This window comes from Macaca mulatta, chromosome 18 (genome assembly GCF_049350105.2).
Source record: "Macaca mulatta isolate MMU2019108-1 chromosome 18, T2T-MMU8v2.0, whole genome shotgun sequence".
NCBI lineage: Eukaryota > Metazoa > Chordata > Mammalia > Primates > Cercopithecidae > Macaca > Macaca mulatta.
In genome coordinates this window covers 11,953,272-11,973,022 of record NC_133423.1, presented here as the reverse complement: position 1 = coordinate 11,973,022, position 19,751 = coordinate 11,953,272, and the positions used below count along the sequence as shown (strand labels likewise).

Here is a 19,751-nt window from a genome sequence, read left to right as displayed (position 1 = left end):
CAGGAGTCAGACAGGTTCCTAAGCAGGAAGGGGTGGGTCCCCAGTAAAATCCCAATTTCCGGCCAAGGAGGGCCTGAAGCCTGGGGGCCAGGCTACCAGTTCTGGGTGAAGTCCACGGTCTGGAGTAAGAACTTCATTGATGACCATACAGCCAACTGGATAGCGCCTTTTTCAGGCCTGACCGTGGCCACCCATGGACCACTCAGCATGCACCTCCTCAATTCTGAGCACATAAAAACCCCAGACTAAGCCAGACACAGACTTGTCTGGATGACCTGCCTGTGGAAAGGAGCTACCTACTCGGGTCTCCTGAGAGCTATTCTGTTGCTCAATGAAGCTCCTCTCCACCGTGCTCATCCTCCAGTTGTCCATGTGCCTCATTCTTCCTGGATGTGGGACAAGAACTTGGGAACCACTCAGTGGAGGGACTGAAGGAGCTGTAATGCAAACAGGACTGAAACATGCCCCCCAGTCACCATGTTGCTGGTGACAAGGAGAGAAGAGCTGTGACCCTCCTGGGAGCCCAGACCTTGGGGATCCCCAAGTCAGGGCTGCGACACACTGTTAACACCCTCTTCAGGGCTCTGCAGTTCATGGTGTTTTCTGAGCTTTCAGGTGCCACTGCATTCCCCTTGTCCAGATGCTGGTTCTTGCAGCAGTGGAAGCCACTTGCAGCACATCTAGTCCAGCCACAGCCTCACATGGAGCAGATGCCTGGAGCTGCCTTCCCTATGGCAGCCAGCACGCTTGGCTGTGCGCAGTGGCCAGATCCCACACTTGCTCACTCACACACCCCTTGCTGCTCCATGCCTGGCTCATCCTTGGCAGGCATGGGATCTGGGCCTGTAGCATGAGCCAAGTGCAGCCTGCCAGGATGAGTGGGCGGAATAAGCCCAGCGGGTGCAAGCAAAACCCAAGCAGAGGCACTGGTGGCCACAGAGGTTTCTGGTGGTGAAGCAACAACCTAAGGATCCCGTGACATTACCTTCCCCTTCAAAAGTAAATACATAAGTATAAAATACTTAGGAAATCAAAATGGGTTTAGGTTGTCCAGAAACTGAGGTTCCTCCAGGAGTTGAAAATCACTGTGGGGTACATAAGATAAACACCTACATATATTGCAGGAAGCATTAAACACCTACTTAGGCAAGTCTGTAATCTTAAAATATTTAAACATTAAAACATTTAAAAGAAATGAAATGTCTGACTTACCTTTGTGAAAAGAAAAATATTTCAATTTTTTGTATAATTTATATTGATTCAAAAGAAAAACTCCCTTGACTTCTTTCATGTTTCCCCTGAGTTACTGCCAAATTCCTAAGGTCCTCTACTCATTAAAAGTTTCCTAAAGAGAAGTCTACACTTGTGATCTCCACTTCCTTACTTGCCATCAATGTCTCTCAAACACCAATAAGGTTTTGGTCCCCACTACTCCTCTGAAAACCACCAACAACCTCCGTGTGGGCACATACTGTGGTTATTTTCCTCTCATTATTTTCTTGATCACTTTGCAAAATTCTCACACAAACTGTTAACTCCTTTTAAAACACTTCATCTTGGCTTCCAACTCATCTCTTTTTCCTAATTTACTATTTTTTCTCATTTTCCTTTGCTGACCTCAGGTTCTGGGCCTACTTATTTCCTTAAAAAATTGCTTCCCATGTCTAGGAAGGTTCTTTACACAGCCTTGACTTAATTCTAGACCCCTATGTCCAACTGCTTATTTGATGCTTATATTTAGATTCCTAATATGACATTCTGAATCAAATTAAAATGAGTAATTCAAAGCACTTTTCACTCTCCATATTTTCAACCTCTTCCTTCTCCAATATTCCTCAAGTTCATAAAACACCACCATCTACTCAATTGTTCAAACCAAAACATCTAAGAGTCACTCTTGATTCATTCCTATTCTTCCAGATCAGCAAGCTCTGACAATTCTATCTTCTAAACACAACAATCCTTTCACTTCTTCCCAACTCTCTCACTAACCATCAAGCCCAAATTTCTCAGATTACTGCAAAAGTTCAATTGGTATCTGTGGACCTACTTTTATACCTATCTAATGCACTCTGCACTTAGCACAGAGTAATGTCCTTAAACAAGAACATCGGTCCATGTTCTTCACAAACTTCAACCTCATCACATGCACTGCCATGACTTACAAAGCCTACACTGCTCTCTACCTACTTCCCATCGCACTGTATGCACTACAGTCACATTGGCCTACTGTTTTGTTCCGTATCATGTCAGGTGTGTTCTCATCTTGGACATCTGTTATCTGTTCCTTGTTTCTGGAGTATTGTATCCACAGATCTTTGCACGGCTCCTTCATATCATGTAAAAGTCTCATTTCAAGTATGTTCTTGAGACAAACATTTCTTGACCAATCAACCTACAGCACCCATCCCACTCCTATTTGCCCCAACTACTACACTGTTTTAAAATTTTTTATTATTATTATTATTATTACTATTTGAGATGGAGTCTCACTCTGTCACCCAGGCTGGAGTGCAGCGGCGCGATCTCGGTTCAACGCAACCTCTGCCTCGTGGGTTCAAGCAATTCTCCTGCCTCAGACTCCTGAGTAGCTGGGATTATAGGCCTGCGCCACCACGCCTGGCTAATTTTTGTATTTTTAGTACAGATGGGGCTTCACCATGTTGGCCAGGCTGGTCTCGTACTCCTGACCTTGTGATCTGCCCACCTCGGCCTCTCAAAGTGCTGGGATTACAAGCGTTAAGCCACCAGGCCCGGCCTTAATTATTATTATTATTTTTTTGAGATGGAGTCTCACTTTGTCACCCAGACTGGAGTATAGTGGTTTAATCTTGTCTCACTGCAACCTCCACCTCCCAGGTTCAAGTGATTCTCCTGCCTCAGCCTCCCAAGCAACTAGGACTACAGACGCATGCCACCATGACCGGCTAATTTTTGTATTTTCAGTAGAGACAGGATTTTATCATGTTGGTCAGGCTGGTCTCGAGCTCCTGACCTCAGCTGACCCACCCGTCTAGGCCTCCCAAAGTGCTGGGATTACAGGCATGAGGCACTGCACCTGGCCTTTAATTTTTTTTCATGGCACTTATGATATCCTGTTTATCGACTAGTTTACTGAGGACCACTATCTCAGTTTGAGGACCCAAAAATCACTGTATTTGCCACACACACACACACACACACACAAAAAATAATCCACCACTTGTAAGCCAATTTAGGAGTTTGAGGTATCACTTGTCATCACTACTTTTATTTTAAAAAGAAAGAAGCACTAATGTAAATCCCTAAATGCTATGAATCTGATGGTATTTGTTTATTAATAAAAAGAAATCTAATACCAGTAGTAAAGAATCAGCATGTTTACTCTTTCCACACACATCACAGTAAATAAATCTGATATTAAAATCAATAATCAAGAAATGATAAATCAATTTTATCTATTAAATCAAGTAATAATTTAATAAATAAAATTGTGTCATTAAAATCAAATTTTAAATATTACCTCAGGAACCACTTCTTCTGAGGCAGAAAAGAAGTACGTATATACAATCAATTCTGAAGCAGCATCTATGTATTTCTCCTGTGAAGATACAAACAGAGAAACAGTCATTGAAAAATGTTAAAGGTCAAAATTCATTCCTCATTAAACAATGAGAGTTACCTTATGTAGTAAGGGTCACCACTGTAATTTGCTACCTCATACCCTTTTAGGTGAACAGAAGAAATATAAGCAAATAAAATTGTTTCTAAGGCAAAGCCAACGTAATTAAGAGCTTTTATCTTTCTTCAAATAAAGTTCATTGAATATAACATAAGTTCAATTTGTAGGTATTCATTTAATTATAAATTAGACAAAATGATGGTGATGATTATAGGATGATATGTGTGTATACACATACAAAGTCTGCAGCCTCAAAGACTCAGAATTTGAAAAAGCAGCGTAAGACTTAACCAGGTTAATAACAGAAAAAAATACTAAGGCAGGCAACATCTACTCACTTTTTACACACTTCTATTTCATATAGACAAACATGACAGAGGGTATACAAGGAAGTGTTTTTATTATAAGAAATACTTAGACTGGCCGGGCGCGGTGGCTCAAGCCTGTAATCCCAGCACTTTGGGAGGCCGAGATGGGCGGATCACAAGGTCAGGAGATCGAGACCATCCTGGCTAACATGGTGAAACCCCGTCTCTACTAAAAATACAAAAAACTAGCCGGGCGAGGTGGCGGGCGCCTGTAGTCCCAGCTACTCGGGAGGCTGAGGCAGGAGAATGGCATAAACCCGGGAAGCGGAGCTTGCAGTGAGCTGAGATCCAGCCACTGCACTCCAGCCTGGGCGACAGAGCGAGACTCCGTCTCAAAAAAAAAAAAAAAAAAAAAAAAGAAATACTTAGACTGAATGAAAATATTTCTAGTAAGAGCAGAATAAGTTCTGAGTTTCTAGTGAAGTCTTGATTACACAGTAAATTAAATTGCAATACATCTGTTTTTGAGGAATTAAAAAAAGTCTTACTTTCAAAGGTGATTCTCCACCTATATAAACAAAAAATACACGGTGTCTCTTCTGCATATGTTCAAACATTTGTTGACTTGGAAGTGGCCGAATTAGAGCCCTGTTGCACAACAAAACAAAAACAAATTTGAATTATAAACTAAAGTACATAATTTACTCCTATTTATACTATAACTAACCATGTCTCAAGTTATTTTTAGTAATATATCAATTGCATTTTAAGTATATCACAAAATCCACATGAATCTAATAAAACTGTGGTCCATGACTACTACTGCACATACATATAAAAGGTTAACATAGTACCCACAATTTAATCTATGTTTCAAAATAAGTGTCAAAACATCCCTTCAGAGAGTACCATCATTACCAGTATTTTGATAGGCAAAAAGAAAACTATTGTCCATTTAGAATCCTCAGCCTAAAACAAAACAAATCCCAAGATAATTATTTTTTTCTCCCTTTTAAAAGGTCATTCACAAAAAACACTGTGAAATACCATCCCAGGAATATATAGTACTTTATTAAGAATATTTATATCTTACTCTTCAATTTAAATGGTGTACACTTTTTAAGTACCCTATGGAGGTTAAAATCCAAAAGTATAAAAAGCATATCATTAATCATTTTCAGAAAAAATAAAATGGAAAATGACAGTCATTACATAAGAACCTCATGAAAACAAAAAATGTTATTATACAAGCATTTTTCAAAGCAAATAGACTGAGAAATGAATTACATCATAGGTTATTATGAAGTACTTCAATTATAAAATATCATTAAACTAAGAAGAGGTAGTCATCTTTTACATATGGTGTATATATTATAATATATAATTTTCACTCTACCACATTTATAAAAAGAGCAGAACACAGGCCAATATATTTTCAAAATCCTTATAATGCATTGCATCATCACCCTACCCTAGCCTCTATTTTAATACTTAGTAATTAACTTGCAAGTGACGCAACTCCAGAACTGACTCCTGAAATTTCATCTACAATAGAGTAATCTCCAATTACATCAGGAGAATGAATCCCTTCTTAAGCCTCAACCCAAAAATCCTGGGAGGATTCAGTACCTCCCACTGGTACTCCCCTCATACAACACAAAGTTATTTCAAAATTTATTTATTCACAAAGGAAATAAAATGAAACATAGTCAATGAGAAAAATACAGTGAAAATTACATCAGTAAGCACCACAAATTTAATATGTAAAGATCACTCCTAATCCTGTGAATTTTCTCAAATAATTTGAGACAGTATTGTACCACCACAAATCCATTCCATTTTAATTTAAATTAAAGCTATTTAAAACTATCAGTATAATATATCCTGTTAAACTCATAAATGCCTATACTTTAAAGCCAATAAAGATTAACACAGCTTGACGACCATTCTCCTCAAGAACTTTCACATGATCATGTTAAATAATTCTAAGCACCGACTTTCTTTATATCCCATCAAAACGTAGATTTAAATAAATCAGTGACAAATTCAAACCAACAAGAAATGCTTACAAAGGAATTTGTTTCCTTATCAGTAAAACTTTAGGGATCAGTAACTTGAATAATCTTTGGGTTTTAACTATGTCTTTGGGTTTAAACTATGCTAAGTATAAAATGCACGAATACCTCACAGCTGGCAGAAAGCAGTGTGTGATAAATAATGAAAAATATTTTAGTTGTATCTAAAATACATTTTTGAGTATCAAAGAGTATGGATGAAAGCCCAAGTCTGTTCAGAACAATAATATCCCAAGGCTTTGTTGAAAACTCTGAACCAGGCAGTCCAATAAAAAATTATCATAAAATAAAAATCAAGATTCACAGAGTTGCTACACGTAGTCAAAATCTGGAAAATGTATTAAAAAAATCACTGGGGAAAATTCTTCTACAGACAAAATGAATTTAAATGTGAGGTTAACAAGTATATAATACAAACCATGGTCTCTGTTTCTTTAAAGCATTTCTTTGGATATGCTGTATAATCCTATCTTCTCTCATAAGTAAATAATCAAATAAATTTTACCTAGGTATGTCCTTAAAATATGTTTGTTCAATACAGTCTATTAAAATATATTTAATTTTCAAATATTAATAACATACAGTAAAGGCCTTTCCTAATAACTTACCCAGATACCCTGTGAGCAAACTCAATAATATCATCTTTTGTTCGTGGTCCTCTATAATTATATGCCAAGTCCCCTTTTAATCTTAAAAAAAAAAAAAAAAAAAGATTAAAACTCGGATTGTTTTAACTGTTTTAATATTTAATGTTAATCATTATCCACTGTTTCATAAAATTATATTATATAAAATAGCAAATGCAGAGAAGTTTTAGAAGTAGCTCTCATGTAAAATATGGTAGGCATTAGGCTGGTCAGAGGACCAGTAACACAAATCAAAAGAAAGAGGCTGCATTCTATTAAAATTACATGAAAATATTTTATGCTGCATTTGATAATTGCATTGTATCTATGCCTTCTGAAAAATAATCGACACACTCATGGTCAAGAGCTTGGAAAATTAAAGCACTATAATTCTCACTATGTTCCCTCTCAAAAGGTAAATGAAAGGACAGGGAAATAAGACTATTTTGGAAGAGGCAAAATAAATGTTAATACAACATCACAGTTATTTGATGCTCCAACATTACAGAGTAAAACGATGCATAAAAACAGCTCTTCTAGAAACGTATGTAATTCTTCAAAAGCCAACCAATGAATTAATCTGTGTGCCTAATTAACTAAAATTTTAAAAAGGAAAAACTGGGAAGCACAATAGAATACTTACAATTAAACAGAAGGAAAAGATAGGATCATTTACTTAACACAAAAAGTAAAAGAGGGTAAGCAAACATTTTTAAAAAGTGGGGGAAGAAGAAAGGTCAACACAAAACCCAAGATATAAACTGAAATTATTTACATTTAAAAATTTGAGTTGTTTAAATATTTTTTAAACTTACTTTATTATAAAAATAACTTTCAGAACAATTCCACAGCTCCCCGCATTATCAAAATAAGATTAATGAAAATATGAGAAAATGCAATGAAGTCATGATTACAAAACAAGTCCTTTAGAATTACCACATTTCTTTCAACTTGTACACTTTATTAGACTTGATCAACTCCTACAGATTAGAATTAATATCATCAACTTTGACTCTCTGTATTTCTTTTATCTCACAATCCACGCTTCAACTCCTCAAGGGTAAAAGACCTTTCATAATTTATGACTGTATACCTTGTCCCGCACAGTGCGTGTCACACAGCAAGCAAAACATGTGAATTAGCCGTAAACAACATGATGACTTAAATATGAAGAAAAGCATAAAGAAGCAGTCCCTCTCCTTTAATTACATACTTCACTTATAAAGAATGGCCAAACCCCAATCTTCAGTCCTCCAAGGAATCTACTAAGTAGAGTGAACTAATAAAAATACACATATAAACATACAACACTCAACTTACAGCTTAATTGTTGGATAACCTCGAACTCCAAACTCTGAAGCAATGCCTTGATAAGAAAAAGAATAAAGCATTCTAAATTTTTTTAAAATATGAGAAACTAGGTAACAAATGAGCCTTTTACTTTAAAAATATAGAAATATTTATACAACCCATATAGATACGTTGTTTTTAAGTCTTAAGAATATAAACTCACACAAAAGAAAAAAACAGGACATTCTCATACCAAACAATTACTTAATAATCCAATCTGTGATCTGCACAAAACACTATGACAAAATAAGAAATGCATGTCAAAAGAATAGTTAAAAATTTATAAAATACTTATTTTAAAAGATATTCTGGTAAAAAAAAAAATACATAAGTACTTCTCATTTGACTTCATGTCCAAGACAAATATTTCTTCTAGGTCTCATTTACTCCTCTCAAAAAAAAAAAAAAAAAAAAAAGCCTATCTCTTCCTTTAGCGTTTTTTGAGTTTTCAAAGAACTGCAAGGTATTCTAATTTTAAAAACATAACTCGCATTTGCAAAATTAATTACTATAGTCAACACAGGATCACAGGATTGAAAAGCAACTTTGTTTTAGGAGTTTCTGCTTTTGTGATAACCTAGAGTAATTTTAATTATCTCAAAGATTATTCTGAAATCCTCACATGAATTAAAATGAGAATGGATGCTACAATAGCATCTTTTGAGGGGAAAGGAGAAAGTAACAAAAACAAGCGAATATCAAAAAGGAAATAAGATGTTAAAAAGTAGAGAAATCATATACCAAACTAATGCAACACTACTTTACGACAAAACACCGCCAGGACAGGAAAGAAAAAATATTTTCAGTTAACACACATTATACCATAAAGATATTTACAAAACTATACCCTAGTATATGAAAAGTACACTGTATTATTCACATAATCTTTCCCTTTGTAATTTTCTTTATTTCCAGGTATTTTGTTATCACACTTGGGTAAGGAACCTACTGCATCTGAATTCCAGTTTAACAATCACTTTAGTAATCTTCACTAGTCTTTGGTTTCTCATCAACTCACCAATTCAATTCAAAAGAATAAGGGCAGTCGATTTGTGACAAAATATCCAAAATTTTTCCTTCGTCAACTCTAGTTTCTCCCTTAAACATATGGAGATAGGCAAATAGAGAGACCTGGACAGTGGCCGACACGTATTTTCCTTAGAGGTAGCATAGACAGCAGAGGTGATAATTAAGAACTCAAGTTCTGAAGATACAGGTCCTGCTTCTGAACAGACATGCAAACTCACAGCAAGCATGTAATTTATTTGTGCCCATCTGTAATCTAGGACTTCATTCTGTCAAGTATGTTCTAATTGGAGACTGTGGGTATGGAGATTGCCTTCTTCCCAGCAAAAACACAGAAACTACTTTGGAGAGATTATGTGAATAATGAATATTCTTAATGATCCCTTTCCAAATTAAGAAGACAGGGAAACATCCCAAATTAAGAAGACAGGGAAATAAAATCCCTTATTACCTTTAACTAAAACTCATTTAAATCAAAATGTATTTATACACAAATCAAATAAAGAAAATAAAGCATGCAATCAATGAGAAAACACACTGGTCATGCTTCATAGCCGGATATTGTGGATCTCATAAGACGAAGAGAGAAAAATCCCAGCTCCACACTTAACCCGATCACATCATTTCCTTGACCTCAGTATTCACGTCGAGACAATGGAGATCTATCACCCAACTCACAGCCCTTGGCTTCTTGACCATGAATATTAACCTTCACTTCTGACCTAATTTGAATTGATAGTAACTTCTATAAAACTTCAGCCTTAGATTTCTCTAAAGGGGAATGGCAGTATAATATTTTTAAAAAGGCTCTGGGAGGCCGAGGCAGGTGGACCACGAGGTCAGGAGATCGAGATCATCCTGGCTAACACGGTGATACCCCATCTCTACTAAAACTACAAAAAATTAGCTGGGCGTAGTGGCAGGCACCTGTAGTCCCAGCTACTCGGGAGGCTGAGGCAGGAGAATGGTGTGAAGTTGGGAGGTGGAGCTTGCAGTGAGCCGAGATCGCACCACTGCACTCCAGCCTGGGTGACACAGCAAGACTCCACCTCAAAAAATAAATAAACAAATAAAATAAAATAAAATAAAGCAAAGCGGGAGTTACAAACACATAATGGCCCTGGTTAGAATTCCAACTTCATTTATCGTCTATGTAACTCTGGATGGTTTTTTATACTTCTCTGATTCCCCTTCTGAGAATACTACTCATCTTGCAGGGCTACAGGTTGGGATTTTAAAATGAAAAAAATAAATGGAACACAATTTGAGTCTGGCACATAGAAGATTCTTAAATGCTAGATCCTTTTCCTTCCTACTCTTGATCCTGACTTCGTTAATTAGCTGCTGGACACAATGCACACATAGTATTAATAAAATTAATGTGCAGAATATTTTATAACTGGCATTAACATTTTAAAATTGCACCTCGAAACAATTTTGTGAGGAGGAAAAAATAGTGGCAATTCAGATCAAGAAAGTAAAACAGGAAGATTCGATAACTTGTTTGAGAGAAAACAATTTTGTGAAGAAGAAAAAAATAGAGCTAATTCAGATTAAGAAACTAAAATACGAAGATTCGGTAACTTGTTTGAGAGCGAACATTGCGTAGGCAGCAGGGCTGAGATTGAAACGCGGTCTAATTGACTTTAAATTTTTTATTCTTCACTTTTTCATATTAGAGAAAAATAGTTTATATAGAAATCTGAGCTCAATTCCTTCATAAATTGAAGAGTCCATTTGCAACAAGAGTTATACCTTTGAAGTTTTACGATTTTATATGTTCATAAAACAAGATTCAGCATGAAGTCTTCTACTTCATTTCTATTTTCTTCTTGAAATGGTAACAGTCTGCTGCTAGAGGTAAGTATGAATGTGAATCATGGTGAGCTTGGATACTAGGCCTAATTCTGTTTCTAACTTTGGTGTGTGAAATACTCAGTCATTTCATTTCTAGTTTCCTTGTTATTTGATTTATAAAACGGGAAAGGGTGAAAGGAGTGAGAAGTTACTCAACCTCTAAAGTCCTTTTTAGCTCAAAGATACTACATATTTTAGTATTTACTGAATGTCACTATGTGTCTAATAAGAAAAGGGTATAAAATATGGCAGTGGTTTACCATCAACTGAAGACATTTCATTTGCCAAAAACAGCGAGTAAGGGGGAAGGAAGAAGTTGGGAGAGAACACAACTGGTATCTAGTGGGTAGAGGTGAGGGATGCTCCTAAACATCCCGCAATGCACAGGATTCCTCCTCCCATCCAACTCCCAACAAAAACCCCACAGAATTATCTGGCCCAAAATGTCAATATTGCAAGGCTGATAAACCTTGAGACATAGTCACTGCCTTCCCCTGCACCAAAAACAAACAAACAAACAAAAAAACCCACCATACTATCTAGCCCAAAAATGTCAATAATGCGAGGTTGAGAAGCCCTGAAACAGTCACTGACCAAAAAGAGTTTATAATCTAGGAAGGTAAAATTAATTTTTAACTACAATCTATGAACAAGATGTCAGAATGTTATTGGCCAAATGTCATTTCAAATTTACATACAAAAGAGGGCTAAAATGTGATCTTTATCATAAAATGTTGTCACACTTAGTTTGGAGAGTAACAGAATTTCAGTGGTTCATAATAAAGATCAGCATGCCACTATAGGTAATATTATGTCATATTTTAACTTCCAAATGAGAAATAATTTTAGCACTCATTTTGAAGAGGTATGTACAAAAAGAGAAGCTAAAACACCCATCTGGATTTACACTGGACATAATTTTTTATATTATTTGGTTATGGTATTAGTTAACTCTATGCATCAAGACATTTTTGGTATAATTCCAAACACAGAGCAGACTAAGTCATAACAGTTCAAATTACTCTAGTTCAAAAATTCTGTACACACAGATTTGCTGGACTGAGTCTGATGGCACCTGCCTACGGCAAGTGATTTAATACGGCAAGTGATTTAACTACGGCAATGATTTAATACATGATTGAGAAATAAGTTATTATCAAAGACTCTTAGAAACTGTATAACCTTCATCACTTCGAATAGTTTTATCCCACTCCACACTAAAATCCTATAACTATCTACCAAAATAACATTCTACACTTCGCAGTTTTCCAGCCTCAGTGTGCAGTGCAATCATCTGAAGTGCTGTTAAAAATACAGACTCTCGGCTGGGCGCTGCAGCTCATGCCTGTAATCCCAGTACTTTGGGAGGCCGACACAGGCAGATCACCTGAGGAGGAGGGCGGATCACCTGAAGTCAGGAGTTTGGGATCAGCCTGGCTAACACGGTGAAACCCCGTTTCTACTAAAAACACAAAAAATTAGCTGAGCGTCGTGGCACATGCCTGTAATCCCAGCTACTCGAGAGGCTGAGGCAGGAGAATCACTTGAATCCGGGAGGCGGAAGTTGCAGTGAGCCGAGATTGTGCCATTGCATTCCAGCTTGGGCAACAAGAGCAACACTCTGTCTCAAAAAAAGAAAGAAAGAAAGAAAGAAAATAAAAAATACAGACTCTCAAGACCCAACTGCAAAGGTTTTCACTTTTCACCAGGAGGACTGGGGTGGGTCTTCAGAGTCTGAACTGACAATAAGTACCCAGGTAATTCTATTGCAGGTCGTCTACAGATTACATGCTGAGGAACACTGATACCGTGACTGTCTGAAAAGCAACCTATTGGGCTGCAAGAGGTATCTATGAAACAGTCAATCCTTTAGTGTTCTATAGGTGGACCTAGAATAAAAATGGCAGATGACTTGAAAATAATTCCATTTTTTACCTGTTTGATTCCAAGTTCCACTAAAATGTCTGTATTTGAGCTGCCTTGAAATATTTAGGAAAACTTTGAAATTCACAAGGCAAAAATCTGTTTCTAATACGTGAATGGTGGTTTTTGAATACTTAACTTCTTTAATACTACGAAGCTACGTTTCTTCATTACACATAAAACATTCCCTTGGTGCTAATATTTAAGTGGATAACGCTTCCATCACTGACATTTAACTCTAACAATGGTCTAGAAAATAACATTAGACAATTGACTAACGTTCACAAGTTACTGTTTGTCTCTTCCCACAAGAATGTAAGTTCCGTAAGAGCAGAAAATTTTATCTGTTTTGCTCAAGGATGTATCACCAGTACCTGGTATATGCCAGGCATATCCCAACATGGTAAGCACATTAAGTGTCTGCTAAATGAATGAATGCTAACTCTACAACTTTTCTACAAAGGGATTTTTTTTCTTTTCCAATAAACTATGTTTGGATAATTCAAGTAGGATTTACAAGCAAGCCCCACTATGCAAGGTCGGGTGCAAGTAGTTGAGAGAGGGGGATGGTGGAGGTTTAGCATTCCATATCCAATGAGTAAAACGTTGCAACCTGTATATGAGGTCTTACTACTGCTTTTTAAAAAGAGCATTTAAAACACTTTCTTCTCTAAGTGACTCAGGAAAACAATCTTGGCTATTTTTTTCCCTAATCATAGTGCCACTTAATAAACAGTAGTACACAGGGCACTTAAAACTGAATAATAAACTAATGAATTAGATGCAATGTAGAATTTGACAATGTAAATTGTTAATTATCACATGAACACTTTACCACTAAGATTTGTACTGGTTCATATGCTCTGTTTTTCTCATTGACTATTTTTCTTCATATTCCCATATTCCTTGATATATGACTCTGTGACTCCACTGACCTATTCAAGTGATCACAACAATTTGCCATTTTTAAGACTTTACTGCTCTTGTTAGTTTATTCATCTTTCTCCCTTTATTATGTTGTAAGCATTTCCAGGACAAGCAGGATTTGTCTGGGTCTTTCTTTAATCTCTAGAGATTAGCACAGTATCTGACAAATAGTTCTTGGTAAACACTGATTGAGTGAACAAATGAATAAATGCATCTATGAAGAAGTATGTGTATGCACATCTAATCAACATATACACATATATATATGGAAACAAGTAATTACTTTCAAGAGCAACAGTAGAAAACGGTAACTTCTTAGACATTGTTAAAAGCTTATTTCAAAGAAATATCAACTCAAACATATTCTCCCTCTGTCTCTAACAATTTCTGCCATTTATCTCTTCTCCTTTCAAAATTTCAACGCTTCATTCGTGTGACTCAATAATTCCAGCACTAATATCTCACCTACACTGTAGGTCCCTATTCACAAACATCAGTTAAAAGACCACAAATTCAAAATCGTTGGTAACTTAGAAACACACACAAAATTAAAACTGGTATTTTGCATATACCCAGTGGTAGCATAGTTCAGTAACTATACTAGGAATCTCACACTATTCTTTTTTCTCATTTTCTTTACAGTACAAAGCCAATCAATCTGTTACTTCTGTGATTTTAGTACGAAGCATGTCTATGAATATTAGTTTCCATCATACTCTACTGTCACCACCCACAACACCAGGCTCCCAGCATCCAACACCAGGATATATACACAAAGCTGACTTAGATGATCTCCCTGTTTCTACATACTCTTTATTTCCCATCCTAAAAGTTGCTGCCAAAAATATTTTTATCAAGTCATTGCCTTCACAAAAATGTGTATTACCTCCTACTGACAAGTGATAAAACACAAAACACCGCCTGACCTGGGAAGCTCTTAACAATCTGGCATTATCCTTTGGTGTCATATATGTGCAGCCATTGTGCTAGGAGATTTTAAATACAAGATATTAATATGATTTCCACAACCTTGAGGATTATCACTCTCCTTCGTAGATACAGAAACTAAAATTAAGAGAGGCTAAGTGCTTCCCAAAGCTACAAAAGTAGGACATGGCAAAGTTGAGATTAAAACATAGCTCTATCTTGCTCCATAGTAAAATGCTGATTTCTCAAAAAGAAATATACATTACATACTTCCACTTTCTTCACTAATGAAAGAGAAACTGCATGTATTGAATACAAAAGATTTTATATCTGCTGGAGCACTCAAACCTCAAAACCACCAATAAAAGCAGCATTATAATTAAGTATTTATCAATATAGAAACCAAAGATTAGGTTTGTTCAGAAACTTTCTCAGTGTTACACAGCAAAAGTAGCAGGAGCAAGGATCTGAATCCAAATCTGCTTTCTGAAAGCTATGCTCTTTCCAAATTCTACAACACCTCACACTTCTCTAAATTTAACAACTTCTTTTTCCCAAATCCTTTAAAACAGGTATTGGTGTAAAAGGTCAAATAAATACTTCAGGCTTTCTGGGGCATACAGTCTCTGTCACAACTATGGAATTCTGCCATGGGGGCACAAAAACAGCCCTAAACAGATAACAAACGATTGTGCCTATGTTCCAATATAACTCTATTTATAAAAATGGGTAGTAGGAGAAATCTGGCCTACAGATCAAGGTTTGCTCACCTCCACTTCATTCTATTCCCCTATACACACTCATTAACCTCTTTTACACTCTATTATTTGCTCTACTATTCTTTCTAATGTGAAAACCTTCCTGATCCTCATTGTATTTACCCTAACTCAATTCATCCTTCGAGTTCCTTTACAGCACATCTCAGGCCACTCAGAAAAAAACTGATTCTGAACTCAAGTAGCAATATCAATAATTTAACACTCATCTTTTTATAGCTGCCTCCTGTAAACTATCTAAAGTGGTCTCAAAGGAGAAAAGACGGTTTAAACACCTGTTAAGCATAAGATTAACATATACCACACACTATATGTTCAATGGCTAATTCATTTAACTCATAAGTATACAGTCTTAAATTATTAAGATAATTGAATTTTACATGAACAAAAAAAGTCTTCTTCCCACCCTGAATACTGCTGCATATAACTGTTTTTGCTGTGAGAACAGTAAAATAATAAACTAAGTGAAGGCTTACTAGAATAGGAAGTAGCATCCATCTTTCCAACCTTAACTGGAGAACCAATGCTTTTCATCTCAAGACCAACTTCATTCCAAATCGGTTCCAGCTTTTTACAATGGCCACACCATGGTGCATAAAACTTGTTTTAAAAACCAAAAAACAAAAAAAAAAGATAACCATTAAAATGTGTTACAGCGAATATGAATCTTAATATTTAAATAATCCCTTTGACTAAATGATCTAATAATGTTTTAGACACAAAGTTTAAATATAATTTTTAAAGTAGATACATAATGAAAGACCAAAACATACAAACATAAAACTAGATACCTCAAAACCGGTACTATCTTAAGTTCATTTTAATTGACTACTGATACTTATTTAAAACAGATACACAATTCACAATAAGAATGTCTTTACTTCCAAGTAAATGTTCTGTATGAAATGTTTTACATAAAATGAAACCACAAAATAAACATATATACCATACAACATACACACCTAATTGTTAATGATAAATTTCCTATTACAAAACGTTTAACATAGTAGGTGACTTTGCTGACTTCTATCGTAACCACTGGCAAGACAGGGGAGGTCATTAAGATGACGGTTTGGCATAGGGACAAGTCAGGTTGATTAAACTAAAGTCACAGTCTTTTACTCTTCTTTAGAATTACCAGATGGTGGAGGTGATACTCAGGTTCCTCTAGTTAGGTGGTGTTACAAACTAGTTGTTATATTTTCATGAAATAAGATTTTTTAACTTTATACTATGAAAATGTTCAAACATATAGAAAGGGAGAAAGAATTAAACAGTGGACCCTCTGTCAACTCTGTCATTCTTTTTCCATCTCTTTTGCTGCTGTTCTACTTTTTGCTGAGGCATGTTAAATCTCAATTATCATAAGGTTTAAATATATTCCAAACTTTAAAGAAAGGGAGGTGAAAATTTAATTTTGTTCACTGTTAAGATGAAAATATGACTTTGACTAAGTGATACTAATATACTCAATCTCTTGGAAACTATCAAGAAAACAAGAGTGAATTCTGCAATAAAATCATACCCTATATCATTAAGACATAATCCAAAAGTTGACCTCATTGTAAGACAGGGTTCCAGCTTTTCCTCTTAAAACCCTCGCCCCCAAAATTTCATCAGAAATAGGTTCCCTTGGGAGGAACCTTAAAACTCTGAGGTTCTTTGTAATGTGAAATCTCAAATATAATAATACTTAAGAAAACAAATTGAGTATATACTTAAGCACTAGCTGTATACCACCATTTTTGGGTAGAGTAGAATAGAAAACAATACTTAAAATGGTAGGGGTAACTAGCATATAAAATTTACATACTTACATCTACAAGCCAAATGTCATCATTTCGATTTTCTTTAAACCTAAAAAACAAGAAAACAAATCTTTGATTGTATGTTTGTGCCCACTTTACAACTGTATAGTATAGGCAGAGATAATACATTGATAAATATAAGGGAAAGAACCAAATTCCTTCAATAAATTTTTACATAAAATTTTTACTCAGTGACCTATCCATTAAACATCTTAAAAATAAAAGCAGAGAACTGATCAACAATAAAGTAATTAGGAGGAGAGGCTCCAACAAAAAGAATTAAAGTAGGACTTGCTAGAAACACAAATAGATGCCTAAGCTCCTTGCCCTTCTAGAACAGTTTACACCTGTGCAGAAAAGGTACCAAAGGAAGCCTGAGGCTGCTATGCTTAGAAATAACTGTTTGCAAGATTGGTCCTTGGTTGGCATCTGGGAACTTGGATTTTAGAAGCGTTCTCACCATTTCCTGGTAATGATGGCTCAGAGTTCATAAAATGCTCGTGAAAAATACTGGATTGAGGAATTCCTGTGCTGAGATCCCAGACTACTCTCCTGAGATGTGTAGCCCAGGCCAGAGTACTGTACTTCACCATCAGCTGGTTAAGCCTAACCTTTAACTGTCCCTTAAAATGCTCAACCACCCCTGTGGATTAGAGTTTATAGCACATGAAGAGCCCATTGTATCACCCATAATTGGGCTCACTGATGTGTAGCCTGGGCCAAAAATTCAGGGTCATTATCAGATGCAGTGTTCTTAAGGTAACTGAACAGGAAACAAAGGTGGTCTTGCAGGGCCTAGACAGTGTGGCCCGAGTCATTGGAACACATAGGAATGGCTAAGCGAAACCCAGAGAAAGGTCAGCCGCAATCAGTAGCCACAGGAACATTACAGACAGAATGAGAGGCCCACCATGTTCTGTCTGCTGAGAATACGGTGGCCCACTGGCTTTATGAACCTGTCCCTGGACAGTATTGTTAGCCTTGACTGGGGTCTGACAAGCAAGACGGTTTTTTCATGCTGTTATGGTATCTTCTCACAACCGTCACAGTCCACGCGTTCTTGGCCAATCTAGGATCCTGTCTGAATTTCCGTGGGCCATCTCTTGTGGATCCAGGAGGCAACTGGTTGCACATCTGCTTGCTCTGGAACAAGGAACAATTCATTTTCCACATTTAGCTGTTGAACATAGTTTGCTCTTGGTAAAGGTCCTCTTTCTCAGCACAGGGTCCTTTCTGGTGAGCATCCGCATGGGTAACAAAATGGTTATTAGGAGCAGAATCCCTTCCTCCTGCTCATGAAGAGTTGCCCCTGTCAGGACGCCCTGAAGGAGGAAGTCTGTAGTGACACACCCCACAAAGCACTGAGTTTAATAAGATTATCTCCTTGTTAACAGTGGTTCTTCTCAGAATCAAAAACTTTCTGCAAACAATCAGCCAGCATCCTCCACGGCCCAACAGCATGACCAGCGAAGTGCCCCCATGGGACTGTCAGAATTTTTGCTCTTACAGAACCGTGCTGTATGACTACCCTCTCACTGCACCCGTCTGGTCATGCTATCAGGTGACCAGGTAGTCAACTAGAACAACAAGCGAAACTGAAACTAACAATCACGGCTTTATTCACTTACTGTGACAGTGCAAGTCAAGAGGTTAAAAAAAAAAAAAAAAGTGGCAACAGCTCCTCAGTGTTCTATCTCTCCCCATGAAACCGCACCAGGTGAGTCAGGTGAATGCGACACAGATGGGAGAACTCATCTCATTTCCTAGGAGCACTGAACAAAAGTCTTCTGTCTCTTTATGGGGAGGCGGGTGAGAGAGAAAAGGACTAGTAGTAGAAAAGTGCCTCAGCTGACACCCTCAATAAAGATGTTTTAGCAGAGGTGTTTGGAAAATGCCTCAGGTGAGGCCCCAATAAGGAGGCTGCCAAACAACAGGCCACTGGGTTGAGAGAGCAGACATGCAAATGAGCGTGGCTGGCCTGGGAGGCCGAATCCTTGACTGCCACTCCCTCCAGGGACTGCAATGCACTGGTTATACACCAACTTTGGTGTAGGGAGGGCACCTTCCCCTATGCCAGAAAAATCCTTGCAATTGTCTATGGTCAAGCCTGAAAGATCACACATGGGATTTCGGTCTGAAGGGAACCTCCTCACTTACTATAAGCAAGGTTGACTAATGCTGTGACACTATGAAGATAAATACAGTAGAGTTACCAAATTCTAGCCCCCATTCAATATAATGAAAGCAAAAAGACACAACAAATACAAGGTAAGATAATGGGAAAAAAAAAGAATATGTAAAAGTTTGCCACTGTTTTTTGATCTCATAACTATTAATAACACTCTTTTGGGCACACCCTCATTTTGTATCTATATAAAGCTTACAAGAAGTGGAAAAAAATGAGTAATATATAAAAATTGGTTCTAATCTAAAATACTAGATTCACATGCAAATATTCAGATATATGAATTGGACAGTTAAAATAAT

General features: G+C 36.7%; 1 protein-coding gene across 2 annotated transcripts in view; it reads right to left on the bottom strand.

The window, feature by feature from the left end:
- Nucleotides 1-19,751, bottom strand: part of TMX3 (thioredoxin related transmembrane protein 3) — a 39,899-nt gene that overhangs the window by 18,934 nt on the left and 1,214 nt on the right. The window contains 6 exon segments of one of the 2 annotated variants that reach the window (NM_001266505.1): nt 3,503-3,580; nt 4,518-4,617; nt 6,653-6,733; nt 7,991-8,036; nt 15,933-16,056; nt 17,274-17,313. In NM_001266505.1, coding sequence (NP_001253434.1) covers nt 3,503-3,580; nt 4,518-4,617; nt 6,653-6,733; nt 7,991-8,036; nt 15,933-16,056; nt 17,274-17,313 — 469 coding nt within the window. 2 annotated transcript variants of the gene reach the window in all.